The sequence below is a fragment of the Aythya fuligula genome, chromosome 1 (genome assembly GCF_009819795.1).
Source record: "Aythya fuligula isolate bAytFul2 chromosome 1, bAytFul2.pri, whole genome shotgun sequence".
Classification (NCBI taxonomy): Eukaryota; Metazoa; Chordata; class Aves; order Anseriformes; family Anatidae; genus Aythya; species Aythya fuligula.
The window spans coordinates 15,787,220-15,815,065 of record NC_045559.1 but is presented as its reverse complement, the minus strand read 5'-3'; the positions used below and the strand labels follow the sequence as shown (position 1 = coordinate 15,815,065).

The window sequence follows — 27,846 nt, the reverse complement described above, 5'->3', positions numbered from 1 at the left end:
TGGATCACCAGGGAAATGGCATCGAAACACCTCTGTGTCAGGACACCCAGGAAAACATTTCATCACATCCCATAAGTCTCACCACCCGCTGGCTGTAGCATGTGTGACAGCACGGCTCTGAAAGATATTTTCAGCACTTACTGACACGGTACACACAGCATGTCCCAACAGTCACACCACAGGCTCGTTTATCCCCTTGTCCCGTTTCTGACTGTTCCTCCTGGATGCGTGGGGCAGACTATGCCAAAAAGACATAGGCACCAAAAAAACTTTAACTGTGTATTTCCCAGACTGCAGTTTAGGAACTTGCCTGTCTTGCCATCGTGTTCAGGACACATTTCACAGCCACTGAGGCCATTGCTAAAGGTTTACACAGGTCTAACTCACCGCTGGCAATGCTGAGCGCTGCTGCGTCCTCATGAGGCACAACAATAGCTCTCAAAAGTCTTTATTACGGTGGAAATAAAGAGTAATTTCACATCAGTACGAGCTAGTTGGCAGTCCACCAGCCTTTACACACCTCTTTGTGTCTCACCCACACAGCAGCCAGTTAGTTTGGCTGCTCTCCTGCTCTGGGGACAGAGCCTCCTCCTCAGGCAAAGGGGAGCTGGCTGCTGCGGGTGGCTCTTGCAGGTGGTCCCCATGCCCTATACACTCATCGTGCTCATGACTGGTTGCTCACAGAGGCTGTGGGGTCTTCTTGGGGATCTTCAGAAGCCGCCTGGATGTGGTCCTGGGCAGCCTGCTCTGGGTGTCCCTGCTTGGGCAGGGGTTGGAGCAGCTGGCTCCAGAGGGCCCTGCCAGCCTCAGTTGGTCTGGGATTATGGAATTATGGGATTTGGGGATTCTGGGATTTGGGGATTCTGGGATTCTGTGCCTGAAGCCATGTGGTTGGCCTGGAACAAGGCCTTGTCTTCTCACATGATGCGAGGGTGCTGGGAGCATGACCGAGGCACATCAGAACAGCATTCCCATGGTCAGAGTCCAATGTGGTTCCTGGAGGTGTTGGTGTCCCATAAGGACCAGGGGTTAAAGATGCTCTACAAATGGGTTCAAAAAGAAGCATTTGAACCATCTTTGGCCCAAGCAATGCTGATGAGCACTCCGTGGTCTTGAACCCAGCCATGCTCTAACGATTCCCAAGAGGTGCAGGCTCCCTGCAGGCTGGAAGCGCGGTGTCCCTGCAGCTGGAGGAGTGGTTTTCCACCTCACCCTGGCGGCTGGTTAGGGAGTGGGTCCCTGGCTGGCAGTCTCACCTCTGCGAGCTGGGGAGCGGCTCCTTAATCTCATTCTTGGTTGACTTCATGGCAGCCCTTGCGCAAGCCCCGGAAATACTGCCAGGCAGCTCTGTTATGTGAACACCCTTGGAGCTCTTCTGTGCTCAGCTTGAAACAGACTTCAAAGACGCACTGCTTCTGGCCTTCAAAAGCAAGTTGCTGCTGCCCCCAGAGGGGAAGCATTCCCTGGCTTCCCTTCTTTGCTTTTCCCTTTCCTCCGCTTTGCTTTCTTCCCTCTCCTCTGCTCCCCTTGCAGCCTCTGCTCCCTTAACCTCACCAGCATGAAATCAGGACTCACATATTTCTCCTTTCCCAGCTGTTTCCACCATGGCAGAGGACTCTAGCAGAGAGGCAGGGTGAATTGTCGGGGTGTCCTTGCCCAGAAACCCTACAAGACACCAGGCTACCACCGCTGGCCTCTGCCCTGATCCTTCACTGGGCTGAAAGGGTGGAGGGCTGAGATGTTCCCTCAGCAGAGCCAATCCTCACCCCTTTTTAATCACAAATCTTGTAACAGTTGGATATTTTTCCTAGAATTCTAGTTCTGTGGAAGTACATAAAAAGGAGAAACTGGCACTGATTTATTTATTTATTTATTTAATAGATGTATTTCTAGGTTCACTTCCAGACTGTAAAGCCTGAAAATACGAACCAGAGGCAGAGCCACGTGGAGCATGGTGAGGTGGGCACACATTGCCATCGCTGTGTGCCAGCTCCCCCATCCCGGGCACCTTCCCCAGCACCTCTCCTCTCCAGAAAGCCAGCCTGGATGTAAGTGAGAGTGCTCAAAACTCAGTCGATAAAAAGAAGCACAAACTGCTATTAATAAGGTGAAAAAAAAAATAAAAATAAGATTTTCCATAGTACCTGACCCCCTTATTTCACCATGGATGTGTAGGGCTGGGAGCATTAGTAAGCCTTTTCCTTCTATTTCTGGCTGTCATCTTCAAATTCATCAGTCTGCGGACAGACGGGCAGTGCCGGTGATCCCTGCAGTGGAGACCTGTCTGCAGGTGAGCTCTGACAGCCCCAGATCTGTTTTCTCTGCAAGTCTTTCTGGGCTAACCTCTTCAAAGTACAGGGGGGAAACACCATCTGCCTGCTGGATCAGAGGAAGAGCGAACGAGATTTAATTAAGATGATTTTGCCCTCCAGTCAGGTTGTTTAAAAATTAATTTCAGCTCTCCTTCCCCTTCAATAAAGCTCGTAAGCTAGAGAGTGGTGCACCCTGGACTATTGATTCTGCCTCTCCAATTGCAGTGACCTAAATTTGGGGTGCTCTATCCATGAGTGGGCGCCCGGGGTTGTCGCTGTCCTTGGATTAGCTGCTGGCTTGGATTAGAGGCAGAGTTTGACACGAATCCTTTAATTTCTTTTAAATGCATCATGATTCATTATCTCCGGCGGGATCCTGTATCAGGTGCATGAAGAAAGCTTAGTGAGAGGCAAGCTGAGGTTGGCTGATCAAAGCTGTGCCCTAGGCAACGTGAGAGTGCTTCCCTGCCTGCTGCATCTGGTTTCTGCAAAGGTAGACAGCTTCGGTTTCAGTGCTGGGATCAACTAGAAGGAAACTGAGATGTGTTTCATTTTTTTTCCCAATATTTTTTCCCCTTCAGCTTATCAGTCATGTCAGTCCTATACAACAAAGAATAACTAAAGGCCCAGATCAATTTGGCTTTCATCTACACCTGTGAAGCTTACGTCATCTTCACTGAAGGCTCCGTAAGTGTGGCAGACAAGTTTTTGGCTAGCAGAACATCAGCCTGGCAGAGATAAAGCTGTGAAACTCTTGAGAAATGCCCTGGTTCCTGAGCCCTACCCAGAGCTGTGCTGATCGGGATGCAGATCTGCTCCCATTAAGTAATGCAGCAGGCAAACAACAGGGAAAAGAATTTGGGAAGGAATTTAGGATTGGTGAGTACTTTCGACTTCAGCTCTCACCGATTATATATGCCATGGTCATTGCATATTCAGCCACTCCCACGAGTTGCCGAGCAACTTAAAATTATATTCATACAAAACAAACCCCTACGTGCCTTCGTAAGGCTGAGGGCCATGCACGGAGCTGTCATTTTATCTGTTGTGCCTGAAAGTAATGGCAATTTTAGTCCAGTGACACCAAAAGGAGTTGCAGGAGTTGCATACATCGTCATCAGAGCACACTGCCTCACTTTACAGGAGATGCTTGCCAATAAAATTACGCTGGTTAACCGCTGGCTTCAGTCTTTGGCTGAGGAGCAAGCCTTTGCAGCGCTACGTGATACCAGTCTGCAAGCTCAGCAGTAACGTGGGCTCTTGCCAGTCCCTCTCTAGTAATCTAATCAGCGTCATTAAGGAAACCTTTTAAGAACGGAGATGCAGGGTGACTCTGACTTGGTTTGTGTAGCTCCCCTGACATGCCCAGTGCTTCTCCAGGATGGAATTGGGCTCCACTTTTCATCGTAGTGTTCACGTCAGCACCATGTTTCTTTCATGCCAGAAGCCCAGTGGGCTGGAGTTTTAGCAGCATTTTTCAAAATGTGTTTCTGAGGCTTAGCATTACCCATGAAACAGCAAACCAGAGACCGTGAGACTGCACAGGTCTCTGTAGAACTGTGCCCTGCCCCCACCCAAGCACGCTGTGGATGAGGACAACTTCAAGCACAACAACACAAATGGTTTCTGCCCACACCTCATTCTTTAGAAGGACGTGCGGCCGTGCCTCTTCTGCCTCCACCCACAAGAAATCCAAAAACCTTGAAAAGATCAGAGCAGTCAGCTGGGATTAGAGCAGAAAACCAGACTGTGGCCAGTGTAAGGCATGTTGGGGCAGGCGGATGCAAACAGCAGAGGTCTTCTGCCCATGCTCCAGGCTGGCACAGCAGGAGCCAGCTCTGCTCTGGAGGCAGCCCAGCACCACATTTAGGGCAGCCCAGAAGTGGGCAATGTAGTCCTGCATGAAAAGTCATCTCTTTGGGGTGGGCTAAACGTGCATTCATGTGTGGGGCCAGCTGGGTGCCAGGGCAGGGCAGCTTGAGTCTGTCTGTGCTTGCCCACCACAAGGGCACCCTCCTCTGCTCCGAAATCTGTGTGGAGGAGTGAGGTGCACAGCTCCTCTGTGGGGCTGCCGATTCCGTGGGACTCGTGGCTGGGTGACTGCTGGAAAGGTGTGGGCAGGAGGGGGTGTGCTGTGCCAGGAGAAGAGCTGGAGATGCTCGGTCCTTCGCAGGTCCTGTTCTTCAGACTGCTCCTCCCAAACTCCCCAGCAGGCTCCTGGTTCAGTGGAACTGCCCAAACCATCCCTGAAGGCATGGGTGGCTGCTCCCCTTGCTGTACCTACTGGTAGGCCAGGAGGGGCTGTTTTGGCACCGCATGACAGGAGCCACAGATGCCACCGAGCAGCGCCCTGCTCCGGGCAGGCCCCTCCTGCTGTACCCAGCACCCATCTGAAGCAAAGCCTGCCCCGGCTTCATCCTGGCCCAAATTTGTGTCGCTGCAGCTTCCAGCTTCTGAGCCTCCTTTACGCCTTTTGTAAGGCTCTGAAGTGGCAAAGTAAACTCACATCTTCAGACATGGTGCTGGCAAAAACCATGTGCTTTGAACACGGCCTTGCCCTTCATGACACACTGAGCAGGCCTTGGACGAGGCGCCCCCGAAGCGTGGCCTAGGCAGGAGCACGCCTGGCCCACCTGATGGGGTTTGTCTGTGATGTGCCCTGGGAAATCCCAGCCTTGATTGGGGACTCTGATAGGCAGACCAGGAGTTGAAGCTGAGAAGGAGAAGATTAATTCATATGAAATAAGCCTGGGTTGGAGGAGGAGGCCGTGCTGGTGCTGTAACCTCTGATTTCACAGGCGCAGGCGCTTCGGCGGTGCCCCCTCAGCACCACAGCTGCCTCCTCTGTACCCCAGAGCCACGGCACAGCCACCAAGAGAGCCCAGGGTGGTTCAAAGGAACATTTAGCAGGCTCATTTTTGAGAAGGAGGCATTTTGGAGTCTCCTTTGGAGCTATTCAAGGCCTGTCTGGATGCCTACCTGGGCAGCCTGCTCTAGGGAACCTGCTTTGGCAGGGAGGCTGGACCCGATGATCTCTGGAGGTCCCTTCCAACCCTACAGTTCTGCGATCCTGTGATTTCTGAATACCTTTAAAATTGACGATGCCACTAGTTGTTTTTTTTTTTTTTTTTTTTTTTTTTTTTTCCCCGGCTGTTAATTAAAACCTGTCTCAGACAGAAGCACTTTTTAGCCAGTGACTCGAAGGAGGAATTCACCTTTCCTTCAGAAGTCCCTGGAAGTGAGCCTGCACAAAGGAAGCACAGCCGTCCTCCCAGGAAGGCAAACCTCGCCTCGGCTTTCATCTCTTCATGAAATGCATTAATAACTTTTTTCTTTTTTTTCCCACCCATAATAACATGTGTCAAATGTCTAATAAACAGCGCCCTTCTCCTCTGATGCTCAGTAATCAGCCGCATGGCACATACACAAGTGAAGATTAGAGATGAGGCCGGGCTGGAGCTCTGCACCATGATTACAGCACAGGAGTCTGAGCAAGCTGGCAAGAGGCTGGGACTGCTCCTCCTCGCATGCTAGGAAATGGGGATTTTCATAATTCTGCTTCCGTGGCTACCATTTCATCCAAAATATAAAGGGATTTTTGGTTGAAGACCTGTAATTATTTAAGAGCTGCTTATGTTTACGCGTTACCTAACAATACTCTGAAGCACGTTATGAAAAGCAGTTGCATGCTTTTGATGAGCCCTTGCTAGGATTAGGAGAGGATTGGTTGTGCTTCGTGAGGATGAGCTCCACAGCTTTTATAACACCCTGGCATCGCATGCAGAAACTGATACTGGGAAGAGTTTGCTCAGTGCAAGGATGTCTTATTATGAGCGGGCACCTCGCAAAGCTTTCTCACCTCCAGCTGTTGCATTTGTTGCCTCCTGCATGGAGGGCACCAGCTCCGGGCTGGCTCGAAACAAAGCAAGAGCAGAGGATGGAAAGTGGGCAGGAAGGGTGGGCAGGGAAAACTCAGTGAAACCCATATAATAAAGAGAGAGATCTCCAAATCTTCTGACACAGAAACACAGCAGCTGAGAGAGAGGTCTCTAATAAACCCAACGTATTTATGGCACTTCATGGCTATAGATGAGGAGAAAAAGTTTGAGATAAAAGGAGAAGATATTGGAGGATTAGTGAATGTGATTATTTTTTTGTTATTTCAATGTGAAATAGGTTGGATTTGCATGAAAATTATGGTGTCAATTATAGTGAAAATGATTTCTGTTTCCAAAGACCCAAATTTTTAGCAAAATCATTATGAATCTGATCTACTTGAAATCTGGCTCTACAACAGAGCAAATATAAAACTTCATTTCAAAGACATTTCTATCTAACTAAACTTTACTATTTTTACATTATTTTTTTTAATTATTTTTTTTTTTTACAATTTTCATACTAAAATCAAAAAATAAATGAGTGTTTTTGTCTCTCTTGATACCTGTGTTATCCTACAAATGCTGACAGGGCCAGCCTGTCCCTGTATGTTTGATGACAGCAGATATGTGGCATCTCCATCTTTTCCAAATCCCTTCTTCTCCAGTTTAGGATTATTTAATGAACAGACACCAAGAAACCTACCCAAAGTAGGTTTAATTATTCCCTTTATCCCCTGTAAAAACAGAGAAAATAAGGAGGAAAAAAAAAGCAAAGCAAAAAAAAACAAAACAAAACACAAAGCAATCAACACCCAACCTCCCAGGCAATTAAGCAACATTTTTAGTTTGCAAATGATCTCTCACTTTAGAAGAGTAAACTTCTGAAAGATGTTAAAAAGCCTTGTTTTTACTGATTTTTTCATTTTGATGCTAAGAAGTTGAAGCTGCACAGTCAACATAAAATTATCCAACAGAGAAAATTCTTTGGGGACTTTTCCCCTGCCACCTTCTCTCACTTCGGACTCTTCTTCGTGACAAGTTTAGCAACACGGTGGAGACTTGCACTCAAAAACTTACACTCAAATTCGGACCTCAGCATAACGAAAATCCTGCTGGCTTTTGGAGTCCCAGATCTTGCTGTGCTTCAGCATCCTGTGCTCCTGACCGTGTGTCCTCCCCATGGAGTGCTTGCAAACTCCAAGGTAGTCCAGTGCTTTCCTCTTCTCCTTCCCTAATAGCAGGCTCTACTCTCGCTTGCCAGTTTAACCTGGAGCCCGCAGCTCTGTGCTTGGCTTTTGTGGCTCCGAATCTTCTCTCCTGGTGATTTTCAATCATGTCAAGGCATACTCTGCTCCCTGAGCCTCAGCCTGCACCAGGGCATTGCAATCCCAGGGGATTTCGCCTAGCTCTGCCCTTGGGTTCCCTCGGCCTGTTTTTTCCCAGACCTCCTCCCAGTCTGGTTTCTTACCAGGCACTCAGCCCGGGGCCCGGCTGGCTCCTCAGCCCCAGATCGGCCACCGGCCACAATCTCTCTCTCTCCTTTTTAATTACTCTCTTTAAAAACAGATTCTTCATGCAGACCAAACTTGCACTGGGTGGGTGCAGTGTTTCTTTCACTTCACTGCTGCCCTGTCATAGACGGCCTCGTTTACATGGGGTTAAAGGCACTAATTTCAAACGCACAAAGCAGGTGCCGCAGAATGAGCCCTAATCAGAAGTTAGGCCCTGTGAGGTGTTCTTCCAGATATTCCCCACTGACCAGGAATTTTCAGCTGTACCAGGCCTTTGAACACCTCTACTCAGCCAGCACATGGTGCCAGCTCTCTGCTGGCCTGCCCACGAAGCGGGGACGCTCTCCAAGGAACAAAAACCAACGCATCTTCCAAAAAACCATGAAAGCCACGTGCAGCATCACCTCCCACCGCAGTCCAGCCTGTCTCCTCGTGCTGTGAGGAGCCCTAGTGTGGTCCTACAACCCCCCAAAGTCCCAAAATGTGCGTTTCTCATGGCTCACGCCCTGGACTTTGCTCTGTCAGTGCTCTCTGACTTGGCTGGACCCAAGCCAGCTCGTGGGTGGACACAACACCTACCCCTTGGTTCCCAACCCCGTCACAGGAACAAGGCACGGGAAGGGGTCCCCGGAGCGCACCGGCACAGCTCTCGCATGGGCCTCGGCTGCTCCATGCACGATTCGTAAGGTAAACTGCAAAGGCAAAGTAAATGCAACTTGTTTTATTTGAAGTTGGAATAAATTACAACTGGAAAGCATAATTTATTGCTTTATAAATTGTCTGCTCTCAAAAAGGCATTAATATCAAACAGAAACGAAACAAAGACACATTCGATTAGCAGTTCAGTTCTCTCAAGCTGTATGAACGACTCAGTAGGGTGATTTCACTCCATATACGACTGAAATCTGATCATAGGCTCATAAACTTGGCTTTGACATGCATTATGACAATTCTGACATACTGAGGGGCCTGTGGACGTGTTTGTTCGTTTGCTTTAGGATATCATTTTTATTGCAGTTTTCCCTAAACGTACACCATCGAATACCCAGTCCTTCATTCCTCACTTAAACACAGATCCCACTGGTTTTAAAAAAATCCTTTCAAGATTCTTACGTTTTTCGACTCCTGCAGAAGGAGGGCTTCCGAATCTAAAACAAAAAATAGTCTGGTCCCAAAACTAAGAGAAAAACAAACTTTTCCTAGGTTAAAATACTGAAATCCCACATACAGAAAATGCTTGCTTCCATTTTGAAAACTCTAGAAAAAAAAAAAAATCCCAGCATTATCTGCATGAGCTGATGTGGATATTTAATATTTTTATTGTATGGTTACTCCGTGATTGAGACTGGTGTGAGTTTTGCTCAACGCCTTACTTCTTTAGGATGCAGACCCAGCCAAGCCCAGTCTGCCCTGAGTGCTGGGGCATGAGAGGCTGCCCCGGGAGGCTGCAGACACCCAACACTATGCCACATCCATTCTGAGAGTGGGATCTGCCTAGCTCCTGCTAGATGCACCATTTAGGAGAGCCACGATGTCGCCTCCTTGGCTTCCCAGGGAGCCACAGCTCCTGGAAGCCAGAAAGAGAACAGACACTGATGGCTAACTCTCCTTGTACCAAGAAAAAGGATTCCACCGAGGCATCCTGCCCTGCTCTGGCCCTCTCTGGGAGCACTGCAACAGCCCCATGCTCCCTCGATGCTGGCTGCAGAAGAGCATCAACCTGAGCAATTCCCTGAGCGGGGAGCCTGCACTTCTGCTCTTGCTTCCCTGGCCATGTCTCAAGCAGCACAAAGAGAGCTGCCCTCGATCACACCAGAGGCAAAACTCTCTAAAAACAGAACCAGAGGCTCCTGTCTCAGTTGGCATTTGGAACAAGCCAGACGTTTGCAGAGCAAATCTCCAGGGCAGCTTCTCTTCAAACCACAAAACTGACTTTAAGAAGAATGAATCACCAGCACGGAAAATCCTTCTAAAACTGGCTTGGTATTACTCAGGCAAATCCTATTTAGGGAAGGGTTTTATTTTCCTATCAGCACTCTCATGTTCTTTTCATGCCTGCAAACAGCAGAGCGGGACGCTGGGTTATTTTACACCCTATTACTGAATGGGGACGGCCAAGTCTATCACTGGATCCAAAAAACACATAGCAAACTCAAAGCAAAATACTATCACATTGATTCTAGTGCAATTCCAGTTTCCATTAAAATTTCATCAGTCATGATGTACATTTTATGCAGAACTTCATTAAAAAACAAACACCACCACCAACAAAAACTTTCTCCTTCTAAGCAGTGCCCTCAGAAGTTTTTGTTTTGTTTTTGTTGGGCCAGAACAGATGGCAGCTGGATCTCTGCGAGGCGATAAAGCAGATTTTGGGGTGCTGTGCTCACCAGTAACAGCTCCCAAGCAGTCAAGTGCCGTGGTGCTGAGCTTCGGTGGGGGGCTGGGAGCTGTAACTGGGAGCTACGCCCAACCAGGCCGATCGTTCGGTGCTCCTCAGTGTCCTCCTCATTTGGGGACGGGACAACCCTGCTTTAGCTCCCAGCCACACAGTAAAGTGCATAACAGTCGTTCCCCTTCCTCCACCTCAGCTCCTGCTTCGGGAGGACCTTTTGGAGAAGTGGTTTTGTGGCCGGGTTGTGCTAGCACAAAGGTATGCACAAAGGCAAGGGCAGGCACACGGCACGCACCTGATGCGAGAAACATAACTCAGAAACACGCAGGGCTTAAAATCATCAGTCATCTTCATGAACAGATTCTTGGCTGACTTCTTTCCTCAGCAGTTACAAATTTGTCTTTGAAGATGAGAGGGAGGAAAGCTAGCCTGCAGGGGGAGGGACAAGCAGAGACACTCGCAGATTAAAACGCACGCACAAGTCATCCACCACACCGCTGACCTGTGCTTTGTGCTTCACCTGTACTTTGCAGCACAACACCTTATTATTTGAACCTTAATTCCTCATCCCTTTCAGAGGTTCCCAGGAGCACTCCTTTCCGTGTCAGTGAGATGTCCTAGGGCACTCTGCAGAGAAAACTAATGAGAGCTGTCACCAGAACAAGTACAGGGTTGCATTCAAGCCACAGACTCCGGAGGAGCAGGACAGAGACCAGACTTATTCCAGGTTCTGGTGCAAGAGCCACAGGGGAACAGCCAAAGCAGCAAGTCTAGCACGCACAGTGAGAAGGAAGACAGCCTACTCTGAGATGTGGCTCCTGCTCTCCTATCTTTATTTCTAGTTCACTGAGTTTGGCCTCCAGCAAGGCACTCAGGCCAGCTCTGAGGTCTCAGGGAGTTTCAGTTCAGAGCCCTCCCGACTGACCGGGGACACCGCAGTAGCTGGCACATCCTGGGAGCAAACCTGGAAGCAGAGCTGTAACCGCTGTGCTCTCTTGCTTGCCCACAGGGAGCACGGTGCTCACCCACTCTAACAAAACATGGCAGGCAGCAATTAGTGGTTATAAAATGTTCTAGCTTTTCACAGCCCTTTGTAAGTGCCGAGCGTTTTAAGTGGCATGCCTGAGAATTCAGTGTAGGGTTAGAAGCCACCGTTCTCCTCTCCTGCAGCCCTTCCCATCACAAAGTGTCTCAGTGTCTATGCTGCGATTTTACCAACAGAGGAGCTGGGTCAGAGTTCCAGTGGCTGGATCAGGCCCCTGAAGCAGACGAAAGACTTAGTCAAGCCAAACAAAGTCTCCTGATGCCAGGCTCAGTGCTACATCCCCTCCCCGAGAGGTTATGAACAGGATACAAATAATTCCCCGAAGGATCTGATGCATCACCAAGGGCAAAGAGCCTCCGAAGCTGTGCACAACAGCATCAAGTACAGCACCTGTATGTTACATATTCAGCTCCATCCCTCTTTCCCTTGTCACAAGGGCAGTCAGTTGCTCAGACAATCACCTTCTGGTCAGCCTCTTACGTTATTTCCTACGGAAACGTGGGTAAAGGTGTGTATGCGACTCAGTAGTAGAACAGGAGTTTTGTTTTACACAGGCTGAAAGAATGCTTCTTATACCCAAGTGAGACTTTTGCATGCACTCACCCAGAAGCTGCCTTTGCCGTGCTCCATGCCTGAGCTTCATGCCAGGTTCGCCCTGCGTAGCAGGCATATCATACGCACACAGTGACCTGGTACAAGAGCACATTCTGCAGGCCAGGTCTCAGGCCAAAACTCACCTACAAGACCTAAGAGTGTTGGTAGCTCTTTGCAGTGAATTGAGCTTTCACTAGGAATTAACATAAGCTGCGAGGACTAATCTCATACTCTGTGCACTTGCTTATTTTCTTTTCACAGTTCCACCGCGTTCTTCCTTAATACTAAAATGCTGAAGTCTTACGTAGCATTCAGAGCATTATTTTTTGCTGGCTGTGTTTCTCTATGCTCTAAGCCTCTAGCACAATGCATGCAAAGGATAATGTCTGAACTTGTAATGCTTTTAACTAAAAAAATACTTTTAAAAACATAAAACATAAATTATTTATTCCTCTTTGTCCATTTTTTTAAGCACTGAGTCTTCTCCCAGCATTTTACACAGTTCGTTCAGTCTCTGCTGCATTTTGGGAATTCCTGCAAGCTGGGACTCCAGTCTCTGTTTCTCCTCACTCAGCGACAGACGGACGGCCGTGTTCAGCTGCTCGAAGCGCCAGCCTCCTTGTCCATCAAACTGCAGCAAGTGACTGTGGTACTTCCTGCGTCAGAAATCAGAACATCAGTAATTTTGCACACACGTTTTTGCATGCAGTTTGGGTGTCTGTGTCTGTTTTCAGTGGTGTCTCTCAGGAAGATGAGTGTTGTCCAGTCCTGGATCACTGGTAAGACTTTCACAAGCTTTTCAGTGACTCATAAACCCAGGGCGCTCTCCTATAAGGGGTTTGGGTATTTCAAAGCCTGTCACCAGGACTTCCCTAGGCCTTCACCTCCAGTGACATTACACATATCTGATCATAACCCCTGACCAACACTCCTCCCAGCTGCAGTCTGTTGCACACACAAATAATACCTTCTCTTCAGAGTAAGGAAAGGGAACGTGTGCCCCAGTGCATTCAGGCACGATGCACCTGATGCTACTGATAAAAGCAGCTTGTTCAAATTACACCCCAGTTTGTTCCCCCTCATTTTATAAGGTTGGGTAAATAAACCTCCAGTCCTAAAATACTGCAAGGAGCCAAATTAAAGTCTGTGTAAGAGTCACAGATCTTTTGTGTGTCAGGGTGTGTGCACTAAAAATATTCAAAGGTGTACGTGTGTGTGGAGTTTGCCAAGACCTGACAGGACATTTATCAGGAGGTGCAAGAGTTCCCTCAGAGCTGCTGTTACGGCTGTGTAATTTATCACTATAAATTATAGAAGATGAAACATGTCACAAAACAGTGATTAGAAATTCCATCCGGGGAATGTGACAGTTTAATAAACTCAATAGCTTATGACATGAGGCTCAAAAGAGATTCAACTTCAGGCTTACATTCACCCCTTCTTTCATATTATTCTTTGTGACACGAAATGCTTAAACCGTCCCTCTATTTTTTCACCCATAAAAAATAAAATAAAAAAAAAAATCAGGAAGCTAAGATAGATGACTGAGACATCTAATTGCTGTGGTACAAGAAGGTAGCCAATATTTTGAATAAAAGAGCAAACAGTGCCTGGTATAATCATAAGGAGAAAGCAACATGCAGCCCTGATCTTTGTCTATACAGTGCAGTCCCTATGGAAGCATACCTGATGAAAGGCATTTGATGTTTATTTCTGAATACTCAGCACTTGTTTTTTACTTCTCCAGAACAAAGCCATCACATCCTATCTATCCACCTGCTTTTATCAATTCTTGATCCCCATAAGTTACCAGATTTCTGATAATTTCATTAATACTGTGAAGGCTACAAACCTTCCTGAACAGCATTAATACTAGAAAACAAGAAATGTCCATGGGAAACTGAACTCAAAGGTCATTCTCACAAGCTCTTTGGCAGAATTTCCCTCTGCATCATCACTATTTGTAGGTGAGATGCTCTCAAATACCTATATTCTTGAGCAGTGGTTTGAAATAATGCCAACTTCAAAAAATTTAAAATTAAAAAACCTTTTATTTTTAAGTATAGTTTAAATCATTTTAAAAATATGTGTCTGTATTATTTTATTTTTCCTATCAGAACACCAATTTTTTCTTAAAATTCAGGTTCTGATCCAATTTTGTCATCAGCTTAAAAAAGCAAACAACCTGACTCTAGTAGAGACCAAGGACTTCAGAACAAATAGCCTCTGCTAATGTCAGCTTACACCATCTCATCTCCTTTTGCCCTTTAAGTATTTGGTTGTTTTATGTATTCATCAACTGTATTTACTTCCTTTGAGGGACTTGTCCATAATTAGCATCATCTCACTAGAACGATTTTTCTCAGAATTCTAGTGTTTATTGTTTTGGTTTTTTTAATAGACAACCAAACTTTGAAAGCTCATGGGCCTTACAGATACAGGACATGACTGAAGTTATGTCATATTTTTGACACAGTTTTTAGATGACATAGTTTTAATATGGATGCATCGATTCCTCTGAAAGAACAAAGTGTAGGTGATTCACTTGCCATGTTCCCCATCTTCTCCCAAGCACTAGTAAAATTCCCCCGGACTGCTCATGGATCTCGTCATCTTTATAGAATAATCTGGTGAGAGGTATTGTGGCTGTGGTGTAGTGGACTAATTAACTGCCCCTTAGCTACCTGCATGTTTCTATTTATAGTTAATAACTGCCACACATTTAAAAAAAATTAGAAAGAGGAATATGTATGTGTCAAAGAATGAAAGAAATCAATGTTAAATGCATTTACATTGCTATTATTTTAGACAGGTTATCTTAAAAAGTGCAGTAGCTATTGATTAAACAACTGTCCTAGTTCATAGAACAAAGGCCAATCTATGTCTGCAGAAGGCTAAAAGCAAAGACCATGACAAATTCTTGGAGATACTTACCAAAGAGAAGGTCTGTGTGTTATAGAAAGCAGGGATATCCCAGCGGCTTTCGCAGCTTGGAATATTTTTCCTTCAACATCAATGCTTACCGCGCTTGTGCATTCATCCAGCAGTGCATATTTTGGCCTTGCAAAAGTAAATAAAGAATGTAAGTCATCTACGCTTTGGACAATATTCCCACATACGATGTTTAACTGAGAGGACAAGAAGAAGCAGAGAGCTGTTTTTTACAAGCCAGCTGCCCCTCATTTGCAGCTGGAAGCTGCCTAGCACCAACTCCAAGTTCCCAAGCATTTTTTAGGTGCAGACGTGGCTTCCAGGAAAAATGAGTTTTATTTCCTGGTCCCTGTGAGCACACAGTGATCTAACTGCTGTGCCCCAGTTTGACCTGGTGTTACTTCGTTCTGTCAACAAGGCATGCTGTAACTACAGGCAGCTCGGAAAGTTTCTGTTCACTGCTGGGTATGGACTGGGCTGCCTCTGCAGGGTTTGCAGTCTCCAAAATTAAAAAAAACAATGTGGAGCTTGGCTTTCCAACTCCCGTAGCCTCTAAAGCAGTCATCAGACTGCTGCAATATTTGTAAGACAGATGTTGGGAAGGCATTTGTGCCTGATTAGATGCAGAAAAGAACATGCAGAAAATGTTACGCTACATTTCCAAAAGCAAATTTTAATTAAGAAGCATTGTCCAAACTAAAAGCAGAGATTATATGAGCAAATGACAAGGTCTGCAGTCCTACACAGCAGTCTAGCAGTAGGGCACACTGCATGGAAATCTCCATCTACAAATGCTCAAACTATTACAGCAAACCTCCAAAACTCTTCCTCGTTTTCAAATATTATTTAAATAACAAACCCAAATGCTTACTTATGATAAAACATGCGAGCCATGCCCATCCTTTGTTTTTCTCCTCCTGATAAGACATCTTTCCAGTCCATGACGGCATCCCAGCCTTACAAAAAATGCAAACAAAACATGTCAGGACAACGTGAGCTGATGAAGGAAATACACCTTTACTTGCAACATCTCTGCAATCCCCAACCAAAATCATGAAGAGCACTTCCATTGCAGGAGAGACCTTCGGGGTTCTGGATCACTTCAGAAATACTTCAGTGCTTTTCCACTGGCACTCAGTTGGAAAAATGTCACAAATACTATGCCAACTTTGAAAGAGGAATTTAACTTTCTCCATCGTATGTTTACTGTTCGCTTACCATCTCTGTGAAGAAACATCTCTGACCTGTGTGTAACTAACCATTTCTCTGTCACGTGTGTTTTATGGAACCATTTGCTATACCTCCTTGAAAGGAAAGCAGATTTGAGTGGAAATTTAAAAACAAGTTCAGCATGTAGAGAGAAAAAAAATCCATAAACAGCAGCATCAGATGACAATGTTTAGTGCCTGACTCCTCTCACTGCTGTGAGTCAGCAAACTCGAGAGAAGCACAGATGCAGACCCAGGGCTGCATTCTGTGTGCCCAGACAAGCAGCTAATGCACAAACCCGTGCATGCAGACAGGAGGCTTTTACATACAAACTTCCTGCTACCTTGTATTTAGAAGTGACTCACAGCCGTATAGCACTGGGTGTTATTATTTAATATTCTGCAGGCCTCCAGCTGACTTTTATCTTATCACTGTCAGCTGCATGCAGCAGGATGGGGATGTGTTGTTGTATCTGCAGACTTACAGGGGGCTTGTGAATTATAAAGTAGTGTCAAGATTTTTTTATAAACGTGTACATAGATTTAAAAAGCACACGTGTGCATCAGAAATACGTCACCTTTGCCGATCCTACAGTGTTTCCTTAGTTTCCTTTCATTTCTTGCTTAAGGATCCCAGTGCTTCCCAGCACCTGGCTCCCAGCAGAGAGGGAGCTGTGTAATGCTCAACTGGATCGCCACCCAGATCAGCTCTGGGACAGGGGACAGATGCACACAAGCTGTTTCTGATGATCAGTCCCAGATCAGTCCCTCACGAAAGCCACAGAAACAGCTACACTTCTGAAGGTGACATTCGAACTGCTGTTTATGTTTGCTGATGTTAAAGCTGAGAATATCGATGATCTCCAGGGCTGAGTTGTGATGGGAGCTCTGGATCTGAGCTAGGCTGTGGGTGGGTGTGCTCGTGTGCCCATGGAAGCGGCTCCTCTGCTCAGATCAGCTGCTTTATGAGTAATGGACAGAGAGAGAAGGAGGTTCATGGAAGGGCTGCAAAATGGGAAGGAAATCATAGAATCACAGAAGCATTAAGGTTGGAAAGGCCCTCCAAGATCTTCTGGTCCAACCATCACCCTGCTGCCAATGTCTCCCACTAAACCATGTCCCTAAGCCAGCAAACCCATTCTCTGATTTTCCTGAAGGGGTAAGAGCTAGCCTCAGCTCACCAGGATACAGCATTTCTGGGGTCACTTCAACTTATATTCTGACTTAATATTAGTATCTTGCCTCCTGCTACCTCGCTCCCTCTCTCAACTTCCCTGCTCACCCCTTGGAATATCTTAAACAATAGACAAGGAAGAATCCACTTTCACATCATCCCTTTGCCATTTCAAAAATTATTTTCTAACGTCTGAGCTATTTCCTCTGAACACTTAAGGCAATCTCACTCCCAATAAACTAACTTCCTACTGTGCATTAACAATAATGCATCTGCTTGTTTCTCTTTCCTTGCTGCTGGCATGGAGCAGGTCACGAAAGGACCTTAGCGTTCCAAAACCATCAGCCAAGTCAGGGGCTTTCAGCACCTACAGCTACAGCCGTTTTACAAATAAAGAGAAGAAACGGCTTGTCCATGAACGCAGCACAACACTCTCAGAGGTACCAGCATAATCCTGGCTTTCAGAGCCCAAATTCCTCACCAGGCTCCTTGGTACACACAGCCTTTGACTGCACATGATACGATGCAGATGCGATGAACAATAGATGCCACAGAAACGCCTTCTGCAACCAGGAAGACAAATAACACACGCAGTGTGCTGGGGCAGAGCACTGGTGACAGAAACACACACAGCTGTCAGCAGAAATCAGCGATAGCCTCATGACAGCAGCAGCTTGTTTTCTTGCAGGGTTTCTTTTACAATTCTTTTTCCTAAGTTTTCTGAAGGAAAAACAAACACAAAAAAAAGCTAAATTTGACTTTAAAAAAAGGATTACATCTGGGGTCTGTAGCGCCATGCATCCTGCATCCTTGTCCATCATTGCACTTACATGCCAGACAACATCCAGATGCCAAATAAAAAGAAAGAAGTTAAAAAGCTCCGTTTCCCAATTTATCATTTTCCAATGCAGCTCAACAGACATGGGCTGGAGGATGGTAGCAAGACAGGAGAGAGGCCACAGCAGCAAACTACAGCCAGGGAGCCCACTCCTGATGAACAAAGAGACAATCAATGGCATGAGGCCCAGCTCAGCGTGGCACTGCAGGGATTTGTGGCTCTTTCAGAGCCACTGGAAAAGCCAGCAGAGCACGCCAGAGTTGCTGTCCGTGGCATTAACAAAAGCAAATCCAGGGCTGAAATGATCAGATGGAAAAATCTCGGCGAGAGGAAATGTGCTTGTCAGTGTGCTTATACGTGGCTTAGCATAATGGCTCCCTGGACAAGACCCAGAGGAATGACAAATGTGCAAAATAATGAGGAATAATTATAATCTGGGGTGCTGAGAAACCATAAACAGGTCGAACCCGTTCAGTAATGTCATCAGCCCTGAGCGGGCAGGCCTGGTCCTGTATCCAGCAAGCTGCTACACGCACTCACGACTTCCCCCATGTGACAGGCTGCCACGAGCCTATGGCTCCAGCGCTGTTGACACTCGCTAAATATATGCAGATTTTCACAGCAGGTCAAAAAAGACATTTTATGGATACCTACTGTAGATCTCCGTAATATTCTTCAGACTTCTGGATGTGCCTTTTCTTCACCCATGCTGCATATAACCTTGTTTTCCTCATTTTGCTAGCAACTTTGCAGGTATTGATGGGGCACCTTACTGAATGCATTACTGAATGGCATTAATATCATGCACGCAAGTTTCTTCGGGATGACTCACTGCACCGATTACAATACAAGGTAATCTTAAATCATCAGCATCACCCCGCTCAAGCTTCTGCCAAGTTTTCTAGTATTTTACATGAGGACAAAGTTAAGGAGTGCAGACAGGCTGGAGGGCAAAGGTAGGCAGGGGAATGGCATTCCTCTAAACGCCGCTGTGGGATTCTGCAGGAAGGGCATCCTGGCCCCTGCTGCAAGGGGGGCTGCTGCCACGGGAATTGCACCAGATTTATGTAGGGCTTGGGCTCAGCAACGTCAGGAGTGGTGGTGTTGTGGGGGTGGTACTATCGGTGGGGTTTCTGTTTGCTTGGTTTGGTTTTGGTGCATTCAGCTGCTACGGATTAAAAAAGGTTTTGTAAGGGTAACACTGAAGATAAATGCCAAATTGGCCTCTTTATTCTTCTGACTATTCTACTTACTTCTAATTGGGTCAAGCCTTATTGCTGCAAAAAAATGGGAATTTATGCCGTTGGCAGCGAGAATAATATCAGGCTTTTTTTTTTGGCCACTTTACCCTTGGATTTTGGTGACCCTTCAACTGATGCAATGTGCAAATAACTCAGCCAAAGACAATGAAGTCACTCCAGGACAAACACATTCAGAGCCAGAGCTGTGTAATGCTGGCTCCATCTGCCTTCTTCTAACTGCCCACAGGGAGCAGACTTGCACAAAACTGTACAGCGTGGTATTATATGTGTGTGGCATTCGTGGTCAATTAAAGCAACGGGGCCGTGCCCTGCGGACCTACTGTCTGGTAGAGGCACAGCACTGCAGGGGATAGGTGAAAGGGGAAGAGACAGAAAGGCTATGGAGGTGAAGAGGATCTAAAGAAAAAGGATTGAGGAATTATGATTTGTTTCTGTAACTAGGTGATTGATAGACAGCTCCATTCTTGGATCGGTTTACGGAAACTGGTTGAAAACAGGATTGATGTATTGCATATATACCCAAGAATATGGATAACTAAAATTGGTTTTGTTGCTGGCTTTTTTTTTTTCTTTCTTCCAGATGCTGCACATTCACAAAATGTGCACAATACGAAAACAGAAACTCACTGGGAATTTTTCAGCAAAACTTTTTCCTATTGGGAAGCATTGTTTTTTGTCAACCATCAAAGCAGTTTGCCAAAAAAAAAAAAAAGAAAAAAAAAGAGACTATTTGAGGTAAATCCTTTGTTCTGCAAGCTTTACATAGGACTTTTCATTATTTTGCAAACAAAACATTCTATTTCTAATAGAAATAATTTTAATTTAAAAATCTAATTTTAAGTAAAAGACTGAAATAAAAAATAATAAAAATAAAACAGCTCTGTATAAACAAAAAAAAAAATAATCAATTGTTCACTCTCAAGAAACGTTTCTCTGGCTTGCTAGTTCAAAACCCTGAATACAAGCCTTTGACCCAGACGGGGGGAGCTCTGAAGAATACCTAAGTATATGAAATCCGTGTAACGTGTCGAATCATATGTCACAGATTTCCTGTCTCTCCTCCATTTGCACTGCAAATGCCCATGGAGAAAAGTGACTAAGTAAGTGTATTATGGTCTTAAAAACTTCCTGGTATGTGGTAATCTCTCCCTCTGTTTTCCGGCTTTGCCCACTTGTGTCGTTTTAGATTGCAGTCTAAGAAAGTTTTTGTAACATTTGTTTCTGCCAACTTTTGCACAGTGCTCCCTTATCCTGACTGCAGCTTTGATACAGTACCAATGAACGTTAACACTGTCCTCTTTATAGATTGCTTCCTAAATCTCACTTGTGCAGTTAGACAAGCAGAAGAGCAAGAATGGGGTCAGCAATAAAACAGCATTACTGTCCTTTGGCACAGAAGGTGGAGCAAGACTGATCCAAACCTGGGTTTTGAGCTTGGCAGCTCAGAAAACCAACCGGAGGCACTGGCATCTGAGAGGTGGAGCCCAGTAACTGCCCCATCATCGCTTACATGCTCCAGCTGCAGGGTCACAAACCACAGTGATGTGCCTTCAGAGACCACTGGGGATATGGTTTTGGCTGCTGAGGACCACGTGCTGTTCAGTACGCCTACAAGTACCAACAGGCCATGAATGCACACTCCGCCGTGGCTTCCTGCCACTTACATCTTAACTGCTTCTCCTCGTCCAGCTCCCCATGCCAGCACATCTGCTCATTCTGCAATCTGTACACCCCACGTAGAGAAGTGAATGACTCAGGGATACTAACTAATAGCTCTAATGTCAGTGCAGTGAGTACAGGCCTTCTCTGCAATTATTCCAATCACTGCGTTTAGTTCCCTGCCCCTTTTTTCAATCCCTGTGTCACAGTATCAGACTTGAATAACAACAAGAATTAGCACGATGACAGATTTTTATGTTCTACTGTATCTTGAGGGTCAACAGTCATTATTACTTTCTTAACTAAGAAGCATTAACCCACGACAAGATAAGAGTCTATCAACACAGCTGTGAGGTGGAGAACTATCTGTAGTCATACAATTGCTGCTGTAAATGATTACTACTCCCCGCTCTAAAATCCAGTACACCTTCTGCCTTTTGAACAGACCAAGAGGCTGCCACGCAGGAATGGGAATTTAGACATTGCCTTGGGACTCTCACTGGCTGAGGCACTACTCAGTCGTCACAATGATCCTGAGAGACTCCAAGCACACGTTACAAGGCAATGCACCCAAATGACTCTCTCAAAAAGGAGCACTGATGATTGGCAGAGTACATCCCTGGTAGGGTACATCCAGCACTTCCAATGCCACCTCCCTGGAGGGGTTTGGAGAGCCTCCTTCTTCCCTCTAAATGGTACCAACTTTGTCCTATGTTTGTTTTAAAAGTGTAATGTTGGGGGTGAGGGGATTCAAACTAGATACTAGTGGCTGCTAGTGTGAACAACAGGAAGAAAATTAATGCTGTGCTGAGGGAAAGAAAAGCCATGAAAAGCTTCAGCAGAAGCCTTTAGCATTTCAACTTTTACTGTACCAGTGTATTTACGCTGTCTCCTCTTTTGCACAGTTGGTGTAGTCAGTGACACTACAAGGTTTTAGGACACAACATTTTCTACAAATATGAAAGGAGATCTCATAATACCATGAAACGACTGGACTTTACAACAGAACAAGAACATTCAGCTGGGCATGGATTTGCTGCAGAGGAAAGGAGCAATTTAGCTCCTCTCCCTCCATTAGCAGCAACATGAAGTTGTGCAGCTCCCACAAACACAGGTCTGGATCCAGCTTTGCGTGTTCAATAAGTAAAAGTCAGTCTCACTAACACACACACACAAATAATGGATTTTGTGAAGCTTTTTACAAAAATAAGCAGTTTACCTCCTTCTCTTTGAACTATGTGGTACAGATGAACCATTTGCAGGATACACTCCAGATCCTGATCCTGGTAGCCTTTGTCATGCATGTCTTCCACGGAGTCTGGATAGATGACCTGATCACGTAGCGTTCCAATGGACATATAGGGCCTGTGAAACAATACAGAGAAACTGGCAATCCAGAGCTGGCTCCAGGTGAGTGCATCTTGCTGACAATCTGTGAGCACAGTATAATGCTTTAAGCACCTAAAATTGGATTTATCTGTGGTTGCATCGTGGGTGAATGTTTTCCTAAACTTACCTTAGGGACAACACATTGTTTACATAACAGCAGATTACAACATAGCAATATGGGTATTACTACCACAAAAACAAAATGACAGAATAAAAATCTACCTCAGAGCCCTTTTTGAAGGTTTTTATTTGCAATCAGGAGCTTCTTCTGAACCTCCACATTCCCTGACCTGGCAATCTCATCTGTCTTACTAAGATAAGCTGTCTCCACTTTGGAGCCAGGGCCTCAGTCACAGCCCAGTCCCTGAACCATGGGCAGTTTTCGCGTTTTGGGCTGTGCACAGCCCCTGGTACAGCCCAGGCCCGAAAAATTCTCCTAGTCTCTAAACAAAGTCATCCTGAAGAACAGTTTTACAGCTATTTAGATGGTATCAGGCCAACCAGGCTACGATAGCAAAGGCACCCTAAGACACCAGCTGCCTCCCACCCATGTATGACACCACTTGGTGAGCCTCACTCACAGGCCAACGGAGCACATGCAGGACCTCTGACACAGCTTTTGTTTTAGTTTTCATTATTTCCTAATTAGTAAGGGAAAGAAATACACAAATGCCAACAATAAGTGTGAAAATAGCCCTATCTATTTCAAGTGATCCAAATCCAGCTTCAGTTTCCAAAGGCCAGGCCTGTTTGCACAAAACATAAAGGCTCCGTGTTGGTAATTCCCGTTTTGACCTGCCCCATCCTGTCACTAACACAGTCAGTGACTGTGGTACCACACCGGACCATGTCACCATGTATCAACTATGTTGGTGCAGTGAGTGGCCTAGACAGACTTTGTGAGGACTCACTGTAAGTCCTGGAGCTGATTTGACTGAAGCAGCTGAGGTACTTTAGGCCAAAATTTGGGCTAGCCTAGGGAACTCTAATGCCTCCTGATATAATGTTGGTTTATGTACTCTGAGGGATCATTTTAGCAATCAGGCCAAGGATTGCTGGCCCTGGCAGCAAGATGAGGTGGCACCGCAGAAGATTGCCCTTGCAGCTTCTATCAGCCACCAGAACACTGAAAAGCAGCTGGAAAATCATGAAAACCATGAAAATCATGGCCCAGTGGACTGGAGGAAGAACATTCTGCAATGAGCTGTACAGGCAGCTCCGTCAGCCCTGAAGGAAAGGGCTCAGATGTCCACAGTCCTGGGAAGTCACCTGAGCTCCACGTGCTGATACAAACTGGCTTGTAGAGTGGTTAGCCAGAGTACATAAAGAGCCTGAGACACGGGTATCTGACCATCTCTTCTCCTATGGTGTTCCAAGGATTTCTTGTGAAGGACAACTATTCATCCTGTCTCGGAAGCTGGAAACACCCCAGGAATGATTTGTAGGGTTTTGAGTTAAGAGGGGAAGGTCAGAGCTGAAGAACAGTCAGGCTTAAGACCCCATCTTGCTTTTGGTACCAGGAGTTAAACTAATTCCCTCGAGGTTCATCTGCCAAAATAACACTCATCTTACTAAAGCTGTGGTGCCCAGAGATGACGACATGGAGGAGGAGATTGGGCCAGCAACGAGGAATCTTTCAGGCAGCTTGCTCTTGCCACAGAGAACAGAGACTGTTGTTTGTGCTGCAGACACAGTCTGTACCCACCTGTAGTCATGCTGCTTCCACCACCAGCTGGCTGAGGGTGGGAAGAGCAGGGAATCTGAACTGCTCACAGACATATGATCATGTCTCTGCTGCAGGCAGGATGGAGCAAAACCAGAACCACAAGTCAGGTACTGGCTCTGGTGCTCCTCTTTGCTCTGTCTGTTCTGCTTTGGGGTTAGTGGGCTGCTGTACGAACACCAAGAGCAGTGAACCATTTGTATTAATGGAGACACTGCAAGACCTTAACTATAAACATGTAACTTAATGAAGTAACGATAACAATACTTTTCCACAGTGCTGTCCAAAAAAATCAACAAAAGTCTTTACTTATTGCACAGAATCCCAGAATCATTATTGTATGCAGAAATATGCATATGGAGAAATCACTTCATTTGCTCCAGACTGCTGCCATCTCTGGGACAGAAGACAGCAATTCCACCTCGGCTCAGAAAAGTTTAGATGTAGATGAAGGATGTGCATAAGGCTGTGTAATTTACGTGAAGCTGCAGGAGAGAGCAAGGAGGACAGAGTTACCTGTCATATAATTTGTCTGGGGATTAACACCTTACCCTGGTGAAGTATGACCCTATAATGACTAGCAGCTGAGATTTAACCTCCAACACAAGCAGGAAGGCAGTGCTCAGAAGCACCACACTAGGACGCTCGCTCCCGTGCTGTTTATTGAGTCAGCAGCACCGCTTCCTGGTACAACTGGATTTTCCTTGTGGCCTCCCATCTAAACGCACCAGTACTACCAGGATCACTTCTCCCCACCTAGTCTGTAAAACTGAAAGAAAAGCCCAGCCTGCAGTGGAATAGCAAAATCCATCAATTACTAACTAAGTAAAAGAAAAATGGTTTGTGGCTATGGGTCTGTCCCTGGAAGTGGGAGAGCAAGCTCTGCTTCCCCCACCTCAGAGGGAACCACTCACATCCCTGAGGGCACAATTCATCTTTCTTGGCATCTAGTTCAGGGCTGCGACTCTTGACAACAAAGAGAGGCAGCTCTGCGGTTGATTTATCCCAATTATTTTAGGGTGGGGATGAATTTCATCCTGGGGTTGTCTTTCTTCCTCAGTGGGGAGACAGTGCTTACAACTAGCTTAGGTAACTACCTTCTGAGCGTCTAGTTAGATGAGGTTAATCTCATACCAAACCCGACTTCTCTACCCATAACTTGAAGACAATAACCTCCTTACCTACCCATGGATGCCACAAAGCCTGTTAAAAGTCAGATGTTATTATAATCGAGTCTACACGTGTGTGATAGCTACATATAGCAGACGTCTGTGTGATAGCTACATATAGCAGAAGTCTGAGAAACTGGATACAGAAGGAGTGAAGTCTTGTCTTTGCTGGTAAGCTCCTTGTTAAAATATTGTCTTCATTAAATTTTTAGCAGTTCAAACAACAAAACCAGTCTTTTTGTCCTGAAGTTCTCCTCCAGTTTAATCACTGTTCATAATTGATTTCTTACGAAGTCTTCCCTTTCAGACAGTGTCTGGGTATCCAGCTCAAAGAAAGCATTCTTTAGACTCCAAAAGGCACTTCTGTGCTGTGTGGGGTCACGTCTTTGACAGTAATAGCTCTGCAATTGCTATCTTTCTTTTCTCTCTGACAAGAGAGCTGGTTTTGAGAGAGGATTTAAGCCCAGTAACTCTTTTTTAGAACTTTGGTGTCAAAAGTTCAGAAAGCTGAGAAAATGTATTGATTTTTTCCTGTTTTTTCTGGAATTTCAAGGTATTTATTGGAAGAGGCAATTCTAGATCCTACAAACGGACCTTCTTTAGCCAGTTTGATGGTTTTATTGCATCAAAAGTACCAGTTTGGTGCACTTAAATTCCTAGTAACGAGCTGTCATTCCCAAGGGTTAGGAATTCTCCCTTGGAGCACAGGCTTGAAAGAAAGATAATCCCAACACATACTGCAATCTGAAGCCTGTAGTGTGAACGATTCCCCAGTGCCCTCTTAACACATGACATTGTGTATGACACTGACAAAATACTAGAGAAATATAATAGGGAGGATGGAGATGTATTCAAAAGTTATTTTGGTCTTCTACACAATATAAACTCTACTGACAAAACTTCTAACCTGTTCTGACATCCATAATGCTTTAAAGAATTATAGTAACTAATCAATATACACTTTGAAAGTCTATAAAGCAATCTGAATGGGTCCCAGACCTAATTATAAGCACCCTGAAATAAATAAGGGACTGAAAATACATCTCAATTAAGTGGCTGGCGTCAGAAGTTAAGGGATTAGTCCAATGTAAGTGCCCAAGGAACTGCTTCCAGGTACAGTCAGATGATCCTATCTTCCTTGGCATAGACCTTGATTAACATTTTCTACATGGAAGGTGAAGTCTAAAAACATGAGGCTTGTGATTCTGGAACCCATCTCCATGCCACTAAATCAAGACCTAATTTGCCATTTTTGCCAAGTCTGTTTGCAGTTATTACTGCACTGTTATTCAAGTTATGTTGCAAAAGCTCTATCCTCTAGAAAACAACGTGTAATACAGCTATAAATTCTTGGCTGACCTATCTTTTAAGTTTCTGTCTCTGTCTGACAAGGTCCCTCCTTAACATACCCAAGGAGGAGAGAGAAAGGGAAACGCTACTCCTGAGATTCTCCATTTCAGCTTGGATTTTCAAAGCAGATTGGGATGGTTTCAGAGTGCAGAGTGACGCTTTTGACACCTAAAGTAAAACACACTCCAAATGTAGGTATACCTATTCAAGAAGATAACACTGGAGCCCAAGCTCCAGCCGTGGAGATGCTTTCCTAGGAAACCTGAAAGATTGTGATGAGCCTGTGATTGCACTGAAGGATCTTCAATCCAGAAAGCTAAGGGCACAGCTCACACTGACAGATATGCCCAAATGCTCTTGAAATCCCCAGAAGGTCCACTACAGCAGGGACAGTGAAAAAAAGTTTTAAGTTCAACACAAACCACAGTGGCTACAAGAGATGCAAGATGAGGGGGTGTATATCAAGCTAACAGTTAGCAAACCTCTTCCAAGAACTAGGTTCAGACTAAGTTCTCAGTTTTCAGGGAATCATTTTCCCATTTTTCTAGGCTACCATCCAGGCTAAAGAGGAGTCAAAGACAGGGCACCTTCTCATCTTCCCAATGAAGCAAGGAAATTGCTTCTAAGAGGCAGCAATCATGTGCCCAAAGATAAAATTATTGGAAAGGGCCTAATTATATACTACAGTGGTCAGAAGCCACGACTGGAAAGAAGGAGACTTTAGCACCAACCCCCATGAGAAACATCATCTACGTTGTTCCTTTTGTGTTCAGTGCTCTTTAATATGAAATGCAGTAAATGTCCCACTCCTTCAGTAGTGTTGTAAAACTAAATTAAAGAGGGTTCTAATCTTATTTAGGTGCCTGCTCTCAGGAGAGGGCTCATTATAGATGAAGGGGTTTAATGTTTAGCTCTCAGCTCAGCACCTAAATGTCCCTAAGAGGCAGGAGTTCATACATTCATCTTCAGAGATTCCTATGGCTTAACTCTAGGTGGCTCTCTGTACCTACCACATAGGTTTCCTGGATAATCCTCCTGAAGCCCTAAATCTCTGACTGCCTAGGGAATCCACCTGTATTTAAAACTTCCCTTCACCTTTCTGGTGTCAAGATCCTAATTTTTAGGTGCTGTAATGCCTCAGCAGGAGTCACCTCAGCAGAACTCCAGCTCTCGCCATGCTCCTGGTTTAAGTGAACAGGAAAAACTCCACACTTTCAACAGCAGCAAAGCTTGATCAGTGGTGATGCTCAAGAAATTCCAAGTTCCACTAAGTAAAGTGATCTGGGTTCTTTGATGGCATTAATGAAACAAGCAGCAAAGAGGCAAAGACAGTATCACCACTTTGAGAAATGAATGCTTTACAGTTGGGGTGTATCCATCACTTTCACACAGAGGGTGGTATCACTAA

The 27,846-nt window shown here is 45.5% G+C and overlaps 1 protein-coding gene across 1 annotated transcript in view; it reads right to left on the bottom strand.

The window, feature by feature from the left end:
- Window positions 1-11,412: 11,412 nt before the first annotated feature.
- ABCD2 (ATP binding cassette subfamily D member 2) overlaps window positions 11,413-27,846 on the bottom strand; it is a 43,045-nt gene continuing 26,611 nt past the window's right edge. The window contains exons 7-10 of the mRNA XM_032207982.1: window positions 22,027-22,172; window positions 15,538-15,622; window positions 14,670-14,795; window positions 11,413-12,391 (exon numbers count right to left, since the gene is read on the bottom strand). Of these exons, the coding sequence (XP_032063873.1) occupies window positions 12,181-12,391; window positions 14,670-14,795; window positions 15,538-15,622; window positions 22,027-22,172 (568 nt within the window). The 3' untranslated portion in view covers window positions 11,413-12,180. The remainder of the gene's footprint in view (window positions 12,392-14,669; window positions 14,796-15,537; window positions 15,623-22,026; window positions 22,173-27,846) is intronic.